Source organism: Crotalus tigris, unplaced genomic scaffold (assembly GCF_016545835.1).
Source record: "Crotalus tigris isolate CLP2741 ecotype Arizona unplaced genomic scaffold, ASM1654583v1 scf7180000017644.4837335, whole genome shotgun sequence".
In the NCBI taxonomy this organism is placed as follows: domain Eukaryota; kingdom Metazoa; phylum Chordata; class Lepidosauria; order Squamata; family Viperidae; genus Crotalus; species Crotalus tigris.
Genome location: NW_024096536.1, coordinates 1,625,362 through 1,650,000, shown reverse-complemented (window position 1 = coordinate 1,650,000; position 24,639 = coordinate 1,625,362). Strand labels below are relative to the sequence as shown.

At 37.0% G+C, this 24,639-nt stretch overlaps 2 protein-coding genes across 4 annotated transcripts in view; one reads left to right on the top strand and one right to left on the bottom strand.

Moving 5' to 3' along the window:
• Positions 1–17,169, bottom strand: part of GRAP2 (GRB2 related adaptor protein 2) — a 68,374-nt gene extending 51,205 nt beyond the window's left edge. Inside the window, exon 1 of the mRNA XM_039335523.1 lies at positions 16,893–17,169. The gene's annotated coding sequence lies outside the window, so the exon portion shown is untranslated. The remainder of the gene's footprint in view (positions 1–16,892) is intronic.
• The window catches only part of ENTHD1 (ENTH domain containing 1), an 83,235-nt gene that overhangs the window by 5,520 nt on the left and 53,076 nt on the right, over positions 1–24,639 (top strand). The window contains exons 1-2 of one of the 3 annotated variants that reach the window (XM_039335520.1): positions 18,080–18,122; positions 22,283–22,733. In XM_039335520.1, coding sequence (XP_039191454.1) covers positions 22,385–22,733 — 349 coding nt within the window. In that variant the 5' untranslated portion in view covers positions 18,080–18,122; positions 22,283–22,384. Of the gene's footprint in view, positions 1–18,079; positions 18,123–19,869; positions 19,885–22,282; positions 22,734–24,639 lie in introns of those variants that run through there. The other 2 variants (XM_039335519.1, XM_039335521.1) reach the window with 2 other exon arrangements.

The window sequence follows — 24,639 nt, the reverse complement described above, 5'->3', positions numbered from 1 at the left end:
ACTACAGATGAACATTTATCTTTTCAAATATAATATAGTTTTGTACGGGACAAAAAGAAGCACAGGAGAAAGATGGGGGATGTCTGCAAATTCTGCATGGAAAGAAGAATGTGTTGTTAGCTCTCTTTGGGAAATATTTTCCAGGGCTCCTTTCTACTGGTTATTCTGGAAAGAACAGGTAGATAGAAAAGAGCACACAATGTTAAATACTGCTTTTCAGAGTGTTCTGGTGAGGATTCCTAGCAAACTAGATGTCATTGAAGAAGCAGGGATGGCATTGCAGTCGAGATTGGTGGCCAGAGAGTGAATTCTGGTTGGTACAGTCTATCCAAAAAAAAAAAAAAAAAAGGAAAGATAGTGAGATAGTATCTTTGGCAGCTGCTCCTTGTGAGTAGGCTGTAGGAACTGAAGGTTGTGTAATGAGCTCATGTCAGCCCTTCAGCTAGTGAGTTGAGCAACTGGGAATTGAGGGATTTTAGTAAAATTCACAGCCTAAGGTCTGCTGAGTCTCATTTCCTAATCACTTTCACAAATTTCTTGTTAATTGCTTTTTAGCTTTTAAGACACTTTGGAACAAGTTTTATAGCACCAGGTGAGCTTCTTTCAATAATTAGCTAATTAAATAAATATAAGTTTAAGAACTTCAAAAAAACTTCTTTTGGAATAGACAGCAAAAGGGTATTAGAACAATGATTTTAGAAAGTTACAGACTATGGATCCAGATGGATTTGAAATAATTAATTTGAAATTAATTATAAAAATGCTTTCTGTGGGAAAATGCTGCTGTTTTGAATTCTTAAAAAAATGGCAGAATGGGACTTTGAAGGTTGGACATTAGAGGAAACCGGAAGAAACTAAAGTCTACAAATAAATGAGAATAACACTTAAACTTGACTTACTAATACAGAATGGAGCAAAATATTTTAACATTGGATGTACCGAAGGATATTTGTGAACAATGGACCCAGCAATTAACTTTAACTCTGATTCTATAGATAGACAGCATTTAAAAGAAGTTATGGAAGAAGAATAACACTGAGATTGATTTAAAAGTGGATTTAAAATGACAGGCTATAAGAATGGTATAGAATAAGATGCTATACTGGATATACAAATGAAATTGGCTGATATCTTAGTAATTAAAAGGGATATACAAATAATAAACCAAAAGAGTACCCTGGATAATTTTCCTACATTGGATTTACAAAAGAAACTTGTTAAGGATTTTGTGAGAAGGGACAAAGAAAAGAAATGAAATCAAGTCCTACAACATTATTTGAAGGTATTAAAGATCAAGATAGTTAAAAGTAAGAGAAAGAAATATAAAGTTGGTTTATCTGATAGTAGTGTTTTCCCTTTTCTCCTGACAAAATTCCTGCCATGGAAACCATTTAGTAGGCTTCATCAAAATAGCTGATGAGACAGCCAGTGATTTGGAACTGCCAAGGTTCTATTGGCTGCTTTAAGGTTGCTGCAGAGCACTCTTCTCCATGGCCATGTTTGCATGGACTGCATCTGCCTCCCTAACCGTCAGCACAACTCTACCTACCTTATCTATACCTGTCATTGTGATAATTCATTCCCTGCCATCAGTAGTAAGACTCAAAATAAATATAAAGAAAGATTGTCAGGAAGTCTCTCTTTCTGCTATAACCATTACTTTCCCACTCAACTTTTTTTTTTGCTGATCTTGGTTAACTGCTACTACACTCGTGTCAGAAGCACCAAGGCATTCCAGGTTGAAAGGGTTAGCTGGTGACATCACCAGTGCCTGGGGGAATGCCCAGTTGAGGGCTCTTTTCATGTCCCTGGCAGGAGCTGGAGTGAAGGACAAGAGCTCACTCCGCCACACAGCCGCATATGGGTCTCAAATGTTTGGCTTGCTCCAATCAGCATCCTAACCAAGTGACCCATTGTGCTCCTCTTGGCTCTGTTCCGGGCCCAGTGCTCTTCAACATCTTCATCAACGATCTGGATGAAGGGATAGATGGGGAACTCATCAAATTTGCAGACGACACCAAGCTGGCAGGAATAGCCAACACTCCAGAAGACAGGCTTAGGATACAGGAGGATCTGGACAGACTTGAACACTGGGCGCTATCTAACAAAATGAAATTCAATGGTGAAAAAAGTAAGGTTCTACATTTAGGCAAGAAAAAACAAATGTACAGGTATAGTATAGGGGGTACCTTGCTCAATAGTAGTAATTGTGAGAGGGACCTCGGAGTCCTAGTGGACAATTACTTAAATATGAGCCAGCAGTGTCCTACAGCTGCAAAAAAGCTAACACAGTGCTAGGCTGCATTAACAGAGGGATAGAATCAAGATCACATGAAGTATTAATACCACTTTACAATGCCTTGGTAAGGCCACACTTGGAATACTACATCCAGTTTTGGTCACCACAATGTAAAAAAGATGTTGAGACTCTAGAAAGAGTACAGAGAAGAGCAACAAGGATGATTAGGGGACTGGAGGCTAAAACATATAAGGAACGGTTGCTGGAATTGGATATGTCTAGTTTAACGAAGAGAAGGACGAAGGGGGACATGATAGCAGTGTTCCAATATCTCAGGGGCTGCCGCAAAGAAGAGGGAGTCAAGCTATTTTCCAAAGCGCCTGAAGGCAGGACAAGGAGCAACGGATGGAAACTAATCAAGGAGAGAAGCAACCTAGAACTAAGAGAAACTTCCTGACAGTTAGAACAATTAACCAGTGGAACAATCTGCCTCCAGAAGCGGTGAATGCGCCAACACTGGAAGTTTTTAAGAAGAAACTGGACAACCATTTGTCCGAAATGGTATAGGGTTTTCTGCCTGAGCAGGGGGTTGGACTAGATGACCTCCAAGGTCCCTTCCAACTTTATCATTATTATTATTATAACTTTACCTATATTATTCATAATGGGATACTGATGGGCAGGGCTTTTTTTTCTCATAGAATGCCCAGAACGGACTTCCGGCACCTTTTTTTGGATGGAACCTTATAGGGTAGGCAAGGCGGGTTGTATGACATGTGTGAGTTCCTTCACCTTTTTTTTTTAAAAGAAAAAAAGCACTGCTGATGGGCAAATGCACTAGGAAGGCAGCTAGCTCCATTCTTCTGTTAACACTGTAAATTATTTAAGGAGTCAGGAATTGTTTTTAAACAAAAACCCATCAGGCTTAGTTTAATTATTTGAAATTACTAGGATTTAACAGAATTTGGCAAATGAGAAGGATTCTGACTTGGAAAGTTTAGTGCATTAAATATAGTACTATTGCTTCCATTGCTTTTGATCTATTGTTATTTTGTACCATGATATATCAGGTTTCTTTTGTCTTTTATGTAATATTTGATTTTGAACATGTAGCGCTATGAATGAAATCTAACAAACCAAGTAAAGTTTTCTAAATTTGCATATTAAGCTGACCAACTGTTATCCATCCTACCCATTTTTATTCATAGGTCTGCTTGGCTATTTCAATTCATGTTGAAAGTCATGTTGGAAAATATTACACTGCAGAGCAGGTTCTATAGTGTAAATAAATAAACCCACAATATGGATCCCAAGGGTAGTATTTGCATGAATTGCCATAAACTACAGTCATGTTCACTTTTTAGAAACTGAAATGAGAATTTTAGAAAGGCTGTTTCTACTCCAGTCTTTTGGAAATCAATACATGTAATCAAGCATTTTTCAAAAAGTATTAGCAAAAGGAATTCCAATTTATAGCAATAGCAATAGCACTTATATACCACTCCATAATGTTTTACAGTAGGGCTTTTCAACCAGTGGTACGGGTACCACCTGTGGTACATTGGCACCTGGCAGGTGGTATGCGACCATCCTAGAAAAGTGGTAGTGGGGGAGGGGAATGAGCTGAACCGGTGGTAGCACTGCACAAGCTTGAGCGAGAGATGGCTGGAGCTGCAGGGGTATCAAGGCTCAGTGGAAGTGCCGGGATCAGTGCCGCTTTCCAGCTGATTGCCGCTTTCCAACTGATTGGCACTTCGGGACTGTCAGGGCTCAGTGGAAGCACCAGGATCAGCGCCAGGCTTCAGCTGGAGCTCGGCGCTGATCCTGGCACTTCTGCTGAGCCCTGAAGAAGCACCAATCAGCTGGAATGTTGCCTTATTTCCAGGGTCTTGTGATTTACATTCAGATGTGTGGCAACTGATTCATATTTATGACGGTCACAGTGTCCCAGGGTCATGTGAAGTGACCAAAACCTGCTGCAACCACCCATAAGACGGGGAGAATAAAAACCACACACACCCCACCCCACCCCCGCTGCCAATCCTCAACAGAAATGCTCACAGCAATGGAAACTTCGGACAGGAGGAAGAGTGCTGCCAGGTGGGCAGGCAGGTGTCTTGCTCGGCTTTGGCTTGGGGGGCACTTTTTTCAGTGCCATTGTAACTTCGAATAGTCACTAAGCAAACTGTTGTAAGTCGAGGACTACCTGTACTTCATCACTTTTTTCCTTTTTTTTGGTCATCAAGTTTTTGACACCTTGCTAGGCGACTGGTGGTACTCGATATTGCTGTATCGTAAAAGTGTTACAATGGGTGAAAAAGTTGAAAAGCCCTGCTTTATAGTACTCTGAGCCGTTTACAAATGTCAGCATGTTGCCTCCAACAATTTGATTCCTCATTTTACTGACTGCAGAAGGATAGAAGGCTGAGTTAATCTTGAGCCGGTCAGGATTGAACTCCTGGCAGAGGAGTTAGCCTGCAATACTGCATTTTAATTACTGTGCCACCACAGATCCTATCTATATAATTGTCGCAACTAACAACAAAAACAACTGTATATTTATAATTGTCTATATAGAAACAATTTACTATAAATCCTGGACCAGACATTGTCTGAGCTTATGGTGCCAGAAATATGACGACAAAAACGTGGTCCAGTTATCTGTGTTAACATTGACCACAATTTAGCCAAACATGAAGAAACTTTCAAGATGTATTGATCTGGTAATAATGAGAAATTACATCATGCATTTTATGCATGTTTGTTCAAAAGTAAATTCAATTTTGCTGATTAGAATTACTTTTAGTACAAAATGAAGCAAGGGTACACAAGATCCTAGACAAAGGTAGTAAACCAGTAGTAAACTCTATGGGACACTTCCCTGAAAATGCATTCATAAGATTCTGTTGTAAAGTACATGTTTAACACTTAGTCACAGAAATCAAACCTAAGTGTTATCTGGCTGAATTATTTGTTTCTTTTTTTATTTATGAACTTTATTTGCTGCCTATCTTGTATCCAATGATTTATATTCTCTTACCAACCATTTTTTTTGGGTCAGTGAAGACTAGATAAATTAAATTATGCTATATATTAAATTTTGACACTAGAACACCACTCTAAAGCTGATTAAGATTAATCTGTATTACAAAATATACTTTATACTTTTTCAGTCAACTCTAATACAAAGTTAAGAATCAATGAAAAGAGGTCCGTGAAGGGCAGTTTATAGATAATTGTTATGTGCAAGAAAAAAAAAATATACAATAGGCAAGACATTCAGCAACAAACTTTTAATTAAAAACACAATAGTTCTGAAAAAGTTCAATGCCAGTTTATGTTAAATTTTGATTTGCCTGAAGGCTGCTTCAGCCTGTTGTAGTTTCCCAAACAAACTGCCTGCCTTTTTACTCCCCCCAACAGCACCACAACTCCAACACTGCCAACTGCAGCTGTCTTTCTTTTCAGCTTTTATAGCCACCATTTGCTGGGCTGGCTAGACAGAGGTCTTTAAGTAATAGGGCACCAGCAGCCTAAGTGCTGGCCTTTTTGCAGGCAGCCTGTCCTCTCACACCAATCCACACTGGAAAAGTGGTGTTAAATCTATATATTAGCTGGATTATTTTGCCAAAACAAAGTTAAAAAAAAAAGAATAAACAGCTACATGTAGTCATTGCATTAACTTTTGAGTTGGGAATGTCTGGGCAACAATATATAAATATTATCTATCTGGGAAACAATGGTGTACATTCTAGCCTCTAGAACAGAAATCTAGCTTATATTGTGTTATTGATTCAATATTGACAATAGGGAAGGTGAAATTGTTTCTTGGATAATGGTGAGGAAGGGATTTCAACCAGACTGGATTACAGGATATAAAATCCAATAAATGTAAACAGCATCTTCTTTGGAAGATTATTTGTAAATCTTATGAGATGTGTAAATCTTATGAGATGTGTAATATACTTTCAAAAGCACTTTATGCATATTGATTGAAAACTATTAATTGGATTTTAAATTGTGCTTCGTAACCTTTTTAATGAGCTGCATTAGTAACTTATACACTGCCAGAAATTGTCCAGTCTGAATGTAATAGAACACTTTTGTGTTTATGGGTTTTGTTTTAGTATTTCTATGAAAACTTCAACATAGAATGTTGTGATATATAGTATTATTATATCTATATCTGGGTATTTTTATTCTCTCAGACATTTTTTGTTTCATGCAAAGTGTTCAGAGCAATGTGATTGCTGAGTGAGTCATGCTCGACTTTACAACTATTTTTGCCACAGTTGTTAAGCAAATCACTGCAGTTGTTAAGTGCATCACATAGTCTTTAAGCCAGTGGTTCTCAACCTGTGGGTCGGGACCCCATTTGGGGTCGAATGACCATTTCACAGGGGTTGCCAAACAACACAGTCCGCCATTTTTTCCCCCTTTTCCTTAGCTGTGCTACTCCCTTTTATTCTATTGGCTTTTGAAAGCCCATAGAATAGACTCTCTTGAATAGAGTCTAATTCTATTGGCTTTCAAAAGCCAATAGGAATTGTCCAGGCTGTCTCTGCCCTGCTGAGCCCTCCAAAAGTCCCATTCTGCAAATGGTGCTGCACCAGTTGAATAGTCCTTGACTTATGACCGGTTCAGTAGTCCTCGACTTACTACCGGTTGGGGGTCACGGCATTAAAAAGGTTGAGAACCACTGCTTTAAGCAAATCTAGCTTCCCACATGGATTTTGCTTGTTGGAAGCAGGCTGGGAAGGTAACAAATAGTGATCAAGTGACCCCAGGCCTCTGCAACCATTGTAAATACACAATGGTTGCTAGTCTCAATTTTAATCACATGACTACAGGGATGCTGTGACAGTTTTAAGTGCAAGGGCTGGTTATAAGTCACTTTTTTCAATGCCACTGTTACTTTGAATGGTTGCTAAACAAATGGCTGTAAGTTAAGGACTACCTTATATATATTATAAGACTATTATATGGACTTGGATGTGTTCCAACAACTATGAGAAAAATAATCCTTAATTAATGCTGTAAATATAGAAATCTGAACAGGCACTAGTCTAGGGGCATGAAATTTTATTGGGCAGAAAAATTAAAAAGATTTCTGAAAAGCATAATAAAAAAACAAAAAAGCAGTAAGAGTGCATTCTGTGAGGCGGTACACCTGCTGGTGGGTTAAATATAATTTCATAGCATAAACAGCATAAAAATGAAAAGAAAAAGAAATGTCCCGGATTGAAAATCATAAGCTCAAAAGCTCGAAGAAAAAAAAGAAACAAGAGGTATCTTTTTGAATTTCCTAACAAAATTGGAAAATAAACCAAACAATAGGTTTTAATGAATATGAATTTGCCTAGCGTCTTTAAATGTCTAGAGCTGGCCTTGTAAATAAATAGGGATAGTTGGGAGGTTGACTTTACTTCTTAATTTAATTAGTAAATGTTTTAGAATTTTTTTTTCAAAAAAAAGTTCTGATTGTATAAATGACACACATGTAAGAATATACACACATCATTGTAAGTGTGAAAAGTGGACCTGTCAGCATAGCAGACTGAAGAGCCAGTAAGTAGAAACAAGGAGAGGACTTGAGATCGCCCACCATCTGCTATGAATCATATTGTGAAGTATGCAGACGACACGGCAGTGGTGGGTCTTATCCGGGATGACAATGAAGATGCTTATAGGGAAGAGGTGAAGGCTCTGGTGGACTAGTGGAATAAAAGTAACCTGGTTCTAAATGTTGATAAAACAAAGGAAATCATTGTAGACTTTAGAAAGAGCCGGCATAGTCATATTCCACTCAGTATCAAGGATGTAGCTGTAGAGGTGGTCAACAGTATTAAGTATCTGGAGGTGCAGATAACTAACAATCTGAATTGGTCTTTCCTCACCTCATCCTTAGTGAAGCGTGCAAACCAGTGTCTGCATTTCCTGCGTCAGAGGAGAAGAGCACATCTTTCTCCTTCTGTCCTGGCCACTTTTCACAGAGGCACAATTGAGAGCATTTTAACAAACTGCATCACTGTCTGGTTTGGTGGCAGCAGTGCCTCAGCTAGAAAGTCCGTACAGAGAATGGTAAGGACAGCTGAGAAGATCATAGGAAGCTCGCTTCTTCGTATTCAGGATGCTGCTTATAAGTACCATATGCTTAGAGATCAAAGCATTGTTAGAGACCCCAAACCCACTTTACGGTCTGTTTCTGTTGCTCCCCTCTGAGAGGAGGTTTCGAAGTATTTCTAGCAGGACTACCCGATTCTGTAATAGCTTTGTTCCCTATGCCATCCATCTGGTAATCTCGCAAGATTCGTTTTTCTCACCATGCGTATGTATACATAACCCAAACTAGACTGTTGTTTCTCTGTGTCATATAATATATGTGGGTATAAACATATTTATTTATTTATTTATTTTTGTCATATTTATGTAGTGTATATCAGAGGTGGTGACCCTATGAGAGCTGTATGCAACAAAATTTCATTTTAATGTATGCCGATTAGTGTACATTCAAAATGATAATAAAGTTATTATTCCACTCCACTCCACTCCACTCCACTCTTATTCTATTCTATTCTGTTCCGTTCCGTTCCGTTCCGTTCCATTCCATTCCATTCCATTCCATTCCATTCCATTCCATTCCATTCCATTCCATTCCATTCCATTCTATTCTATTCTATTCTATTCTATTCTATTCTATTCTATTCTTCTCCAAGCAGCTGCTCCTTTTGAGAGATCGAGATAACATTTAGAGCTTAGGGAAATATCTGTGGATACTCTGAGACATCCAAGTCATAGTTATCCCAAAGATGCTTTTTCATGAGGCAACTGGATTATCTTGTTTTTCTTTGAAGATGTTTTGCTTCTAATTCAAGAAGCTTCTTCAGCTCTGGGTGGATGGTGGGGAATAGAAAGATTTATGCTCCTGCAGACGGCTGTTCATTTGCATTCTTTTAGCAAGTCGTTAAAGCTACCTGGAGGTTTATCTGTGTCTTCAGGGTCTCCTGAGTAGTGCAAATGGGTGTGGAGCTTTCTTGAAACTGCTGAAAGGACTGTGTTGTAGACTGGAGATAGATGATGTCAGATCCCCCCCTCTCTGTTGAGAGAGGGCTATTCAATTTTGACATAGATGGCCTCTTTCACCCCTCTTTCAAACCAGTGGTCCTCTCAGAGCTCAGGGAGACAAGGGAATAGTCATATTGCTCAAACTATGGTCAGAACTTTTGAAAGGATACTGGCTTCCCTTTCTAATTACTTTCAGAAATTGCTGAATAACTGCTTTTCAACTATAAGGAACCTTTGGATCGACACATTTGCCAGCACTGGATAAATTTTCCCTTCAAGCCTTTCCATGGGAAAATTCTTTTGTTTTGAATGTTTTTTTAAAAAAAGATAATAACATTTTAAAGATTTTAAAAGGATACTAAAGATTACAATTAAATGAGAAGAACATATAAGCTCAACATAGATCACCCCACTCCTAATCCAGCACTCTAGGGAAGCAGAGATATGGGGACATGGTACCAACAAGCTGCCAGTTTTGCCCTATCCCGTTAGCAAGCTGAAATATTGGAAAATTGTAAGAAACATTGGCTGACTCCATGAAAGGATGGAGCTCAGGATTAGCAATATCTGCCTATTGTCAAAAAGCTGATATAAAGAATTGGAAGAATTAGTTAAGAGCTGTGTAAAAGTCTTTTTGTTTATTTCATCAGAAACCTTATCACAAATATGGCTGAGCAGTTTAAATAACCTTCAACTTAATTAGTCATGCATAGTGTAGAACTGGTTACAATCAGTTTAGCATTAAAAATATAAATTAACACAGGGATTTGCTCCACAGCTCAGTTAAGGTGCTCTGTATCTATTTGCTGTGAGCAGAAAATTAAACAGTATAGATCTTGCTGTTCCCATTACCAATCCTAATTGCCAGTGTTCTGGAGGACAGAATCCTCATTCCCCATTCAGAGTGTGCTGAGAAAAGAGATTTGTGGATCATTTTAGTTTGATTGCTTCCTCCATTTCAACATCACCAGTTGGCAAAAAAAAAAAAAAAAAAAAAAAAAACCCACATCTGCTATGAATGGTGATGGTTTTGACAAATGATTTGACTCAGGAGATTAACAATCTGTCAGAAATTGACCCTGCTCCATAGACAAGGTTGTCTCCATTGACCTACTGTATGTGCAGCCCCAGAAAAATTAATTATACCAGCAGCTTGTAAGATTCTGGCAGATGGGGAAAAGAGAAACCCCTTCACTCTATTGTCATACTTTTTCGTGCTTGTCAACTCTCTTGGAGAAACTTTTCATCCAAGAGATCACAAAAAGCTTTGTTCTAAGAAACTAGAGGTTAGTTGATGAGGTAATCTTGGTTTACGGAAGAGATATTCCTAGATCTCCTCTTAAGGATGTGGAAAGTTTCTGATCCTCTTCCTAGAATATTGGAGGGTATAAAATAGCTAAATAGTTTCAACCTGGCTCCTCTTCTGCATTTTTAAAACAACTAGTAAAGGACAAACTCTCCAAGTTGTAACACATTTGATGTGGCCTTCCACTGTTATTTTTCGAGCAGGTAATCTAAATAACCCTCCAAAGAAACTATTTGCAGTAAAGATTGGTTATTCATATTGTACTCTGCACTTACGATATTCCCTGAGGGTTGTGGGAGATTTTTTATTTAGATTGTATATGACAAGAATAATCCCTTACTGTGCAAATAATTTGTACAGATTTAATGATAGGATATACATTTATCTTATGGGAAGCTGACATTCAAAATGGTTTTTGTATTAGTAATCAAGAAGGAAGCATGGGGAAAGAAACAAGCTGGCACTGCAAGAAAAGAAACCCATTCTAGTTTTATCCTGCACTGTGTAGAAAAGACAGCATTTTATAAAATGTTGAAGGCTATTTGCAAACAACATGTGTTTGAGATCCAGAAACTGTTGTATTTTCTCAGCAATGGGATTTGGGCTATCTCCTAAGCTGTTCTCGTAGTTTTAGAACAGCTGCTCTGTGATTTTAGTTCCAGAGGAAGGCATTTTTTTTCAACAATCCTGCGAGATTAACCATTTCTATTGCTATCTTTAAATAATTCTCAGAACATCTGTCTAATCTGATTACAATTATACTTTCAAAAATGACTGAATTGCTACCACACTTATCAATCACCTCTACAAATATTTGAAGGTACTACAGGGCCAAAATTTTGCAAAGACTGTTTTGTTAATGAAGATTTTATTCAAAAGAAATTGAATCACAGCTGTTTTAATTATCAGATCCTATTTTACTTGATAGCCACAAGACAGAAACTATCCTAGAAGATTTCCAAGCATCATTTTGGAATTTTCCAATATAACTTTGTAACAGGAACCTACTCCTATATATAAAACTGACCTCATTGTATTACAATGCATGAATCATGCATTAAATGTATATATCATATACACATTATATGCATGTGTATATATTAATTCTAAAATTATATTCCCTACATCTATGAAATTAAGCCATTACAAATTTCTGCCATGACCTCAAACATAATAGCAACTTTGTTTTTTTTTATGCTACTAAAAGTGAGGCTTTTTCACTGTTTTGTTTTCCTTTTTAATTCTAATTTAAACAAACCAGAGCATATTCAGCTATTTTATTAGCAAATCAATTCATTTAAAAGCTTTGTTTATCAAATCATTTTCATTCCAGAAACAGAATCACAAAATTGGGAGTGGCCATTTGGGCCATCAAGCCTAATATTCTGTCAGTGCAGAAGTTCAAATTAAAACAACCATCAGACCAACGGAAGAGAACCTACAAAGGGCATCTATGACAATGCAATCAAAGGCCTATCTATGTGCAACACATGTAAAAAAAGGGGTAGGCCTTCAATTGTAAGATTGCAAGTTCTATCTTGACTTTCTGACCCTTCCTGAGAATGCTTATTGGCAACACTGCAGAACTGCTTAAACTGTTAAATACTTTAATAATCTTATCAACATTAATTTCTTTTTGTTCTTAGGTTCCATTCAAAACACAAAATTGGTAGATTTTATAACTGTTCTTGTTCTCTTTTAGACTTTTTAAGAGAATGCTAATGGTCTGAAACTCCTTTTCTTTTTTTTCAATATTTTTTCAATTTTTTATAGTCACAAATGCTTAATATTTTATCAGCAACAGATTGTCTGGGTTTCAACATTTAGCTTACTAATACATGTTATGCTCCTTTCTCTTTACCTCATTTTTCTAGCCATTGATAAAATGTATTCCATGTTCTAAAATATTCTGAGTCTTCTTTCTCTTTCATTTTCAGTGTCAATCTGTCCATTTCTGCACAATCTAAAATTTTCTTAATTATCTCTTCTTCCGCTGGTAATTCTTCATCTTTCCAATGTTGAGCAAATACAATTCTTGCTGCAGTTAACACATGTAATTTCCTACAATTATACCAAACAAAAATAATTCTGGCTTAAAATCTATGTGTTTTTTAGTCATTTTCTCTAACCGTATTTGTATTCTTGACCAAAATCTTTTGGCTTTAGGATATGTCCATCAAAGATGATAATATGTGCCTGGTTTTTGTCTACATTTCCAACAATTACTAGACATATTTTTAAACATTTTCGCTAACCTCACAGGTGTTAAGTGCCATCTGTAAAACATTTTATAAAGGTTTCTTTGTAAGCCTCCGCCTTTGTTATTTTAGAATTTCTTTCCCAAAGGCTTTGTCAGTTTTCTAACTCTATGTTATGACCAAAGTTTTTTGCCCATATTATCATTGTTTCTTTAACTTGTTCCTGTTCCATCTTTTACTTATAGTTTCTTAATCTATTTTTCATCTGATGTCAGTAATATCTGATCAAATTCTGTCTGTTCTTTGTAAAATCCAGATGTTTAACATCTTTTTTATATCTCATTTGAATTTGCAGGTGTGGCCACCATGATAAATCAATGCCCTGTTGAAACTCCTTTTTTTATTAGTACATTTATGTAAACAATCTGGAGGGCTAACCAAGCACTACCAATTAGAAAATTCTCAGAAAGATCAGTTAGAATTTTGCAACACAAACTGTGTTCTCACATTTTTGGCCTTATATATTTTATCAACAGTACTACTTTCTGTTACTAGCATCAGATTCTCTGATTATTCTTGTGCTTTGCCTACATGGATCTAAGAAAAGTGGTGTGCAACCTGGCTAAAAGTGACAACCTCACATCGTCCCTCATCGCTGCTCTGACAGAAGAAATGACTGATATCAGGACTACAATAATCCAAAATCGTGAGGCTATTGATTATCTATTATTAGATAATAGGTCAGGGTTGCGAATCCTTTAAAGATCTTTGCTGTTTTAACCTAACCAAAAATGAGAATTACACTGAAGCAAAACTAGTCAAGCTTAAGACTCTAGCATCTCACATCTTCCAAGATCCAGAGGGATGGAACAGGTCTTGGCTCACTTTGTGGTTTACCTGATTTGGGATCCTGAGGAAGGAAAATTTATTAAAATTTTCTGTTTATATTATTGCCTTTGTATTAATTTCTTCAGTGTTTTAGATTTGTTTTCCTAAAATATTGTACCTCCAAGTCAACTAGACAGCAAACCTACTGGCAAGAATACATACAAAAATCTGTAATGCTCTGAGTGGGTGATGAGTGAGCTCCATTTTGTGACGTCTCCTGTTGAACTTGATGTCAGGGGAAGGAATGTGTGAGACTAGGCCAAAGCCACCATACCTAAAGTGAAGGCATGTAAGCAGGGTGGACTAAGCCAGGAAAAGCTCCCTCAGGGAAAGGAACCAAGTCATTAAGGGAACTAAAGAAATAGAGTAGGGTAGGGTAGGGTAGAGTAGATTAGAGTAGAGTAGAGTAGAGTAGAGTAGAGTAGAGTAGAGTAGAGTAGAGTAGAAGGAACCTTGGAGCCTACTAGTACAGCCCCCTGCTGAAGCAGGAGACCCTATACCATTTCAGACAATTAGCTGTCCAGTCTCTTCTTAAAAACCTCCAGTGATGAAGCACCCACAACTTCTGAACACAAACTGTTCCACTGGTTAATTGTTCTCACTATTAGGAAGTTTCTCCTTAATTCCAGGTTGCTTCTCTCCTTGAATAGTTTCCATCCATTGTTTCTTGTCCTACCCTCTCTGGTGCTTTGGAAAATAAGTTGACCCCCTTTTCTTTGTGGTAACCCCTCAAATACTGCTATCATGTTCCCCCTCATCCTTCTTTTCTCTAGACTAGCCAAACACACATCCTTCAACTGTTCTTCACATGTTTTCATCTACAGGCCTTTAATCGTCTTAGTTGCTCTTCTCCGTAGTTTTTTCAAAGTCTCAATATCTTTTTATAGTGTGGTGATCAAAACTGGATGCAGTATTTCAGGTGTAGTCTTACTAAGGTTTTATAAAGTGGTACTAATAGTTCTATGCCTCTTTTTATACAATCAAGGATTGTTTTAGCTTTTTTGACTGCTGCTCCACACTGCTGGCTCATATTTAAGTGATTGTCCACTAGCACTCCAAGTTCTCTCTCACAGTTACTGTTTTTGAGCCAGGTTGAGCCAAGCAATATGATCATCTTGCTGCATTTTGCATAAATTTAAGCCTGCTTCAAAATAGAGTGTAAAATGGATTTCAGGATAATAGCCAACAACAATAAAGCAATAAAACTATATCAAACTAGAGTACAATTTAGTACTGTTTGAAGATGTTGACAAAGTGTGTTGTCCCCAACTCAAGGCGTGGCCTATTGATCAATAGACTCAGATTGACAATTTATTGCCCAATGATAGCTCTCCATGAGAAAATGTCCAGTGAAAACTACAGTATTATAGGCTGGATTAGTGCAAAACATTCAGTTCCCAACTAAAGAAGAAAGGGGATGGGGGTGGGGGGGAAAGGAAGAAGTACATTCAGCAAATACATGCTTACAGATTTTTCCTCATAAAAACAAATTAAATAGCCCACCTGATGTCAACAAATAGCTTTTAATTAAACATTAAAATGTATGTACAGTAAACATATTGGAGACTTAGTATGGGCAATCATAATTCCTCAAACATATATATTCTAAGCAAATTATATGACTCCTATCAGTGAATATATTTCCATAATGAATTTGAAGCACCAACTACCCAACCTCATTTTCCCCTTCATGAACATGATGTTACAGATCAAACTGGGCATCCTAGGTCTCTGAGTCCCAGCAGGAAAATAGTCCCATCTGCTTATTCCTGATTTGAATGAGCTTACTTCATCACTCTAACTTATTATCTTGTGAATGATGTATCACCTTTCTTGAAGTTATGCCATTTATAAAGCTTACAAGATCGCTTTGCAAACTGCCCCTAACTTTGTTCACTTTAAGAAGCCTTGCAAAAGGCATGACTAATGTTTTAGAAAAAAGTACTTGGTTCATACTATATGTGCTGCAAATCACTGCTTTCAATGACTTTCTGCAGACCTTTAAATTTTGAATTGCCTGAATAAGTTTCTATTCTCATACTTCTAAGATATCAACTATTCTATGATTTTGATCCATTTAATATAAACAATTTTTTCTATTGTTTTTATTTCAGATTATATAAAGATGCATAATATTGTCACATATCATATAAATCAAGGTGGAACCAAAAAGTCTCTTGCTAAGAGAGGGCCTGGAAGCTTCCCTGGCAGAAATAATGGGAAAGATCAGCCATTAAAACTAATAGCAGAAAGAAATTCTGTCTTGGTCTTTTAAATAAACCACAGAAGAGCAAGAAACCCTATGTAATAATATGTCTGGCTTATATCTTTGCTTGTAAGATGCAAACGTGGAATGCCCAGTTGATTTTCAAGCATACCAAAACATACAGTATAAGTAAAAAATACAGAATACTGTCTAGCAGTTTGAATTTAGAGCAATTATTTATTTATTCCATGAATGTGTTTTATTACTTATCTTCAGATATATATCAGAAAGCAAAAGTATTAATTGTTCTCACTGCTAATGTGTAGCATAAAGTAGAGGAGGAGGAAAGTATGATATGTTCTTGAATTTATTAAGACTAATGAATCATGATAATGAAACTGTACCAACGTATAAATCAGAAAGGTACCAAAGCATTTCCTTCTTTGACTTTCTAGAATTAGAAAGAAATTCAGCAAGAATTTCTAGGTTTTGTACTAACAGTATTTTTTTTAACGAGGCTGTAAATCTCACGGAGTGGATTGACATAAAGTTTCTGAACATCAAATAAACCTCTTGAATAGCTTCAGAAAGTTGGACAGGAGTTAGCAATATTAACAGTTAGCTCATTAGTTAAAATCTAGATTGGGGGTGTCCAATCTTGGCAACTTTAAGACTTATGGACTTCAATCCCCAGAATTCTCCAGTCAATATGATCAAAATTGCTCTTCTTTTCTTTAAAATCTATAAAAGCTGAGAAGGAGAAAGAGAAAGAAGAGAAATAGCAGTGGCAATTACTTGTGACCCAAGCATGACAGAATCACCCAAAAGTTGAGCTGGAATCCTATCCTGAAATAATATTTTTCTAGAACCTTATTCTGAAAGAAAGAATGGCTGTCGGGTTAAACAACAGAGATTCTCCATACTGCAGTATTTCATTTAAGTTCTGTTTGTTCTATTTTTAAAGACGTTACACAAATATTGATCACATACCTTTAGGAGACTCTAGGCAAGTAAAATCTCTGATTTGTTTCTGTTTATTAGATCCCACTTGCACAGGTTTCAAGATATCAAATTATGGTGGACGTGTTCCATAACACATGAGAAAATTTCTTGCCCTTGACTAATAAGTTTGAGAATCATTCATGAGGCTTTTATCGTTGGTATTCTCCTCCACCTTAAACTTCCGCCTGTCATACAATTAAGATGAAAACCACAAGACATGGAAGAACTCAAGTGTTCGGTATAGGCTTAGTTAAAACTTGTGGTTTTCTTTCTTTCTTTTTTAAGTGATATGTCATTTTACAGCCTTATGTGATTGTGAAATTTCTTTATGCCCAGAATTGCACTATGTTCTGTGATTTCCTGTATAGAATTTCCTCTTATGCAATGACACACCATATAATTAAGACCTTAAGGAGTATGGTGGCTCACATGATTATGATGCTGGGTTGGAGGTTAGCAAGACTGTGTTTGAGATCCGAGTGCTGCCGTGTGGTTGAGTGAGCTCTCATCCTTTGCTCCAGCTTCTGCCAGGGACATGAAAGAAACCCCTACCTGAGCATCCCCTGGGCCAGGGGTAGGCAACCCAAAACACTTAAAGAGCCACTTGAACCCGTTTCCCACCAAAAACAAAACACTGGGAGCCGCAAAACCATTTTGATATCTAAAATGAAGATAACACTGCATATATCCTTTTTTACCTTTATTATAGGTGTGTGTGTGTTTGTGTGTGTGTATGTATGTGTGTGTGTATATATATATATGTATATGTATGTATGTATACACACACACACACACACACACACGTAAAAAAAGGATATATGCAGTGTTATCTTCATTTTAGATGTCAAAAGGGTCTCTCTCTCTCTCTCTCTCTCTCTCTCTCTCTCTCCCTCTCTATCTGCCCTTGGTCTGCCACTCCTTTTCCCCCGCTCTCTTTCTTTCTCTCTCTCTCTCTCTCTCCCTCTCTCTCTTTCTCTCCCTCTCTCTCTCCCCCCCCTCTCCTATCTGCTGCTCACCTGACAAGCTTCAGGCTGTTGTCCAACAAGATCAGGGGTAGTCAACCTCGTCTCTTTTATGACTCATGGACTTCAACTCCCAGAATTCCTGAGTCAGCCTAGCTGGGCTAGCTAGCTCTCTCTTGCCCTTCCTGCTTCCTGCAGAGATGCAGCAAAGGGGGGAGCTCCGCCCAGTAAGCTTTTCAGCTCCTCGGAGAACACTGTGAGTGCACTCTCTTTTTTTTATACACACACACACACACACACACAAACACACACACACACACACACACACACACACACACACACACACACACAGAGAGAGAGAGAGAGAGAGAGAGAGAGAGAGAGAGAGAGAGAGAAGCAGGGAAGCGCAATTCCTCTCTCTGTCTCTGTCTCTCTCTGCAAAGGCAGAGGAGGCTGGGAGCCGCAGGGGAAGGCTTAAAGAGCCGCATGCGGCTCCGGAGCCGCAGGTTGCCGACCTGTGCCCTGGGCAATGGTGATGTCACTGGCTAATCCTTTCAATCTGGAAGTGCCTCAGTGCTTCTGACATGACTATGATTAAGTCCTTTTGATAGAACAAATCTCAAAATAATATCAGTTATCCCATTTAAATAGTAGGACTGTTCCTTATTCGCAAGAATAAAGGAAATAGTATGTTGCCAGTTAGCAGTCAAGGCAATTGGGTCCTGTCTCTGATTCTCCAAATTGCCCATGAAGACCACTCGCAACCTGCAGCTGGTTCAGCAGTATCCCAGGTAGTTATGGATACTTTGAAATTTGCCCATGTGACAGTTCTACAGCAGGAGCTTCTTTGCATGCTGGCTACCTTCTGGGTGTAATTCAAGGTGTTAATTATTACTTTTAAAACCTTACATAATGTGTGGCTTAGGCATCTCAGAGATGTGCTGCTAAAGTGGCATCTGCCCATTTGATGAAATCAGAAAGTATACAAAGTGTTGTTTTTAGTGATGGAATCCTCTCAGAGGTAAGGACTGCTTCTTCACTGTTAAGTTTTTGAAAACCTTTAAAGATTTGTCTCTTCCAGAAAACATTTGAGGAAGAGATGAAATGTTTAATTATTCCAAAGTGTTGGTGCATTTGCTGCTTTAGACAAAAAATATGTTGCGAGTGTTTGCTGTTGCTCATGATTTGAATGATTTTCACTGTAATGCTTATGTGAGGAGACTCTAAGCCAGACAAAGATTTTTTGGCATAGAAATTTAAATGGACAAATAAACAAAACTGTGAATTCCATAGAAGATCTCAACAGTACACAAATACATGATTAATTAAAACATTATTTATTGATTTAAATTAATATCTAAGGTTTGCTTGTGGCATACTGTGCTGCAAAGTAGAAAGCAGATGTCCCCAGCCAACACACAAATATTTATATTTTATAGAAAGAAAATTGTATCTAGCACAAGATTGACTACTTATCACTGTTATGATAGCCAAACAGAACAGATTTAATTTCCAAAATTATTAAATCCAAATCTTTAGTACTTTATGTTCATTGCCAAATTTGTCTCCCATCTAAAAGCAGCATCACAGTTAAACTTTTATTAGTAAGAGTTACATATACAAATAGGTTTTATTGACTCTTCTACAAAATGAGCCACAAATTTAATTTAGATTTGCATTCTAGAAATCATAAATAAGTTTCAATATATGAAATAAAGATAAATCATGGTTATACAATCCACATCACAGATGCAAGGGGCCTCTTTTTGCATAAGTTCTTTACACAGTTCTTAAAACCAGTTAGGGGGGTTGGCAACCAGTAGAGATGGCTTAGAATAAATTACAGGCCTAAGAACAATAACTGTCCAGGTGGAAACCTCTTTGAAACAAGGAAAGGGGTGGGGCTACAGAAGGAACATTCTGATAGGTGAAGTAGGTGGGTTCTGCAAATGATTGATGGCAGTTTAAAAAAAAGAGATATAAATGGCTTAACTGTCATAGCTGAAATGTTTCCTCAGGTACAACAGGCTAAGATTAATAGAATAGAAAATTTTATATAGGATTTTGATTAGAAGTTTGGAGATAAGGTGTAGTCTCCCATTATGGAAATCTATTTGAAATTATATTCAAATAGCCTTAAATTATATTCAAATAGCCTTATATTTTCCTTCTGTGATGTAAGAAATATTCATCTTATGTCATGGATAAATAATAACAGAACTATACAGTAGTTTTGTATTAGTAAAACTATTAATACTTAAAGTGTATAGATTTAGAAGAGAGGCTGGATAAGAGATGCTATCTCTTATTTTAAAACATTTTGAATAGTCTGCCTCTGAGAGTACCTAAAATTCAAATAATTACAATTTTACCTCCAAAGTTGGGCACATCTCGCTTTTTTTTTTTTTTATAGGTGGACCATTAAGTTTGTAAAATTCTGGCAAGTATGTTTTAATGGGATGCTACAGCTCTTACAGATTGTAACTATCATATATGCTGCTCTTTTATTTTTAATTGATTTTATTGAATTGATTGAATTTTGAATAGATTGCAGTCCTGCTCTACAGTATTATGTTACATAGTTACTGGTGCAGCAGATTTAGCATCAGTTCCATAAAAGGAAATCAAAACAGTCTGTTGAAAATCAAACCAGGTTGGGACTGACCAAAATCAGACACACATACAAAAAGCAAAAAGGTCAACTTTCTATTTATATGATATCACAATAGTTAAATACAATTTGTGGAAAAATCCCTGATCAATATTTGCTGCTGTGTAGTGTAACCAATGCCAAAGTGAGAAATTGATGTACATTAAAGCAAATGCAAATCTTTTGATGGAAGTTTTAATAGGTTCATTGAAACACATTATCAAATATTTTTTTTCTCTATGTGAGCAATACAAAGAAAAGCAGATTGTAGGTACAGATAAAAGGAAGAATTGGCAAATGATAAAATGGTTAGTGCTAATCAATAGACTTTCCTGCTTCACGGAGCTGGAGATTTACCTTTGGCAAAATGTTGATTTTACATATTTTTGAACTGTATTATATATCCTTTGATTAAAAATGATCAGAATATAAAATAGAATATTTTGATTTCTTGCTTCAAATTCCTCTAGAAGATGCTGATCATAAACCATTCTTAAACAGCACTTTAATTGTAAGGCCAATAATATTATAATATGTGAGGTAGAAAACGAACAGTTTTATTATGAATTGTAATATTTGACATTTGGCTGTGTAAAATCTGATTATAAACTGTGTCTCTGACCAAGGCTGGTGCTGTCAGAGCTTGAAATCAATTTGATATATGATTATAGCAATCTTTTATTGAGATTTAGGAACTCTCCAGAGATGTATACACCTTGATGCTAATTAATGAAGAGAAGGAAGGAAGAAGCAATGAAATTTTCATTAAGATGTGACCAGAAAATTCACAATGATTTAAGCTGTTTAGAGGCTGCACTGTCCTTGAAGGCATCACTGTAGCACTAAAATGCTCATTGGTTGCTGGCACTAGCTGTGAATTCTAATTATTAAGCTAATCAATGTAGATTAAATATTTTCATACTCCTGCAGAGGCCATCAGACAAATGGGCTATACTTGTTCTTCTTTCTTTTTCTTTTTTATTTTAGTGCCCCTCAGAATATTTAATGCTTCTGCACAGCCACAAAAATGTTCAGCATTTCTCAGTTGTTCTGCTTGAGAATTACAACTCCTCAATTTATACTCCAATATTATTTTCCTAATTGCATATCTAAAATTGTAATTATTTACTAGGGCACCAAACACTGTTTTTTAACCAGTAAGTGTGCGTATTGATAAGTCACCTAGCAGGCAGTAGAATTTTAGATATTCTTTTGTGTATTTGTCTATGTGTAATTTCTGATCTACTAAAGCATTGAGAATATGTCATAGATTTGTTCCTTCTGCAACTACTATAGGTTAATATTAATCCATATTTCACCTGGTTTGGGCATAAAAAGGATTTGTGGGCAAGAGAGGAAGAAGTATCTTGCACCATTTCAGCACATTTCCATATCTTTTGACCTGTAGGATTCTGAAATGAACCAGTTTTTATTTTCCATCAGTTGAACAAGCTTAATTATGGTTTCTGATTAATAATTGGAAAAAAGATAAGTATTTCATATTAAATCTCTTTAAAATTTTTGTATGGCAGCAGTCCCCAACCTTTCTGGCTTTGGGGGGAGGGAATGGTTTTGCACATGCCACTTAGCTCCCATGTATGTGCAAATGGATATTCTTGCCTGCTCTTTGTGCTTGCCTGCTGCTTGTGCGGCCTGGTTCCCAACAGGCCACAGACCAATATCAATCTGCAGCTCTGGGGTTGGGGGTCTCCTATTGTATGGTATCATTCTGATTGGTGACCTCAATTTTCTGCTATTTTATCTAGTGGTTTCTGCAGTGGAAAATGGAAAGAGAGAAAGCAATCATAGAAAAAATCCTTCAATGTTTCCTATCTGTTTAATAACGCAAACAACAATTTGCTACATTCATGGCACTCAGAAGACATGTAAAAAACTTTGTGAAAAATTATTCTGAAGCTGAGGTAAAAGTCAGAGAAGCAACTTCTAATGACCCTTGGGGCCCTTCTAGTTCTCTAATGATAGAGATAAGTGACCTAACTTACAGCACAATTTCCCTTTCTGAGATTATGAACATGATCTGGCACAGGATGAATGACCATGGAAAGAACTGGAGACATGTTTACAAATCTCTTACACTTTTGGACTATCTCATCAAGAATGGATCAAAGAAAGTCATACAACATTGTCAAGAAGGTTTCTTTAACATTCAGGTATTAAAAGATTTTCATCATCTAGATGAAGCAGGAAAAGATCAAGGTAAGGTTTAAAGTATTTGGATATATCTATTAAAATTAAATGGCTGCATTTGTGGGTAGTATTGGGTAGTGATACCAGATGTGAATTGCAAACCCCTGGAGAACCACTAGATGGCAGTAAAAAGATAGTGTTTTCCCTATCTTTTTGTTACCATCTAGTGGTATTCCTTGAAGGTAAACGATGAGAGCACAAAATGATGCACTCTAATGCATAATAGTAAAAACGAAAACCTAAGATTATGTCAACTTCCAGCGTCAGCTAAATAACAACTAGTAAAGAGTGGAAGCAATAACACATCTTATATTTCTGGATTTTAAATCCACATAGATGATGACTATAATATGAAACAAAAATTTCTGCTTGGGGAGAAAATCTAAGATAAATCTAGGCAAAATATTAAAAGTGTAGGTAAACTGCTAACAAAGGTATGTACTGTTAAAGTACTGCTCTTGCCCAGACAGTCAGAAAGATTAAATGAGGAAAAATTGATCACTTTGAATTATAGTGCTGGGGAAAATGGTTGAGAATATACAGCAGGATAGCAGGAAGATCAAATAATTTGGTACTAGTAAGACAAGACAATTCACTGAAAGCATTAATAATGAAGTTAAAGCTGAAATATTTTGGATGCAAAAGCAAAAGTTCTTTAGAAAAGTGCTTGATGCTTGAAAAACTGGATAGAAAGCAAAAGGAGCCTGCAGAAGACATGATGACTAGATGTTATTTCTGATGGCACAAGCACGAGTTTACAATATTTTTTTAAAAAAAGAATGATTCACAGACAGTCCTGGTCAATTGTTATCTATCAGGTCATGTAGAGTTGAAAATAACTGAACCTCTGAATAATAACAACAACAAAGTGGTTATTAAATTTTTCTATCCTAGTAGCCTTAATATTGGAGTAATAATAATAATAATAATAATAATAATAATAATAATAAATAATAAAGTTGGAGACCTTGGAGGTCATCAAGTCCAACCCCCTGCTCAGGCAGGTAACCCTATACCATTTCAGACAAATGGCTATCCAGTTTCTTCTTAAAAACTTCAAGTGTTGGAGCATTCACTGCTTCTGGAGGCAGGTTGTTTCACTGGTTAATTGTTCTAACTGTCAGGAAGTTTCTCCTTAGTTCTAGGTTGCTCCTCTCCTTGATTAGTTTCCATCCATTGCTTCTTGTTCTGCCTTCAGGTGTTTTGGAAAATAGCTTGACTCCCTCTTCTTTGTGGCAGCCCCTGAGATATTGGAACACTGTTATCATGTCCCCCCTCGTCCTTCTCTTCGTTAAACTAGACATACCCAATTCCATCAACCTTTCCTTATATGTTTTAACCTCCAGTCCCCTAATCATCTTTGTTGCTCTTCTCTGTACTCTTTCTAGAGTCTCAACATCTTTTTTACATCTTGGTGACCAAAACTGGATGTAGTATTCCAAGTGTGGCCTTACCAAGGCATTGAAGAGTGGTATTAATACATCGCGTGATCTTGATTCTATCCCTCTGTTAATGCAGCCTAGCACTGTGTTGGCTTTTTTGGCAGCTGCAGCACACTGCTGGCTCATATTTAGGTGATTGTCTACTAGGACTCTGAGATCCCTCTCACAGTTACTACTATTGAGCAAGGTACCCCCTATACTATACCTATACATTTGGTTTTTCTTGCCTAAATGTAGAACCTTACTTTTTTCACCATTGAATTTCATTCTGTTAGATAGCACCCAGCGTTCATCTGTCAAGATCCTCCTGTATCCTAAGCCTGTCTTCTGGAGCGTTGGCTATTCCTGCCAGCTTGGTGTCATCTGCAAATTTGATGAGTTCCTCATCTATCCCCTCGTCCAAATCATTGATGAAGATGTTGAAGAGCACTGGGCCCAGAACAGAGCCCTTGGGCACCCCACTACACACTTCC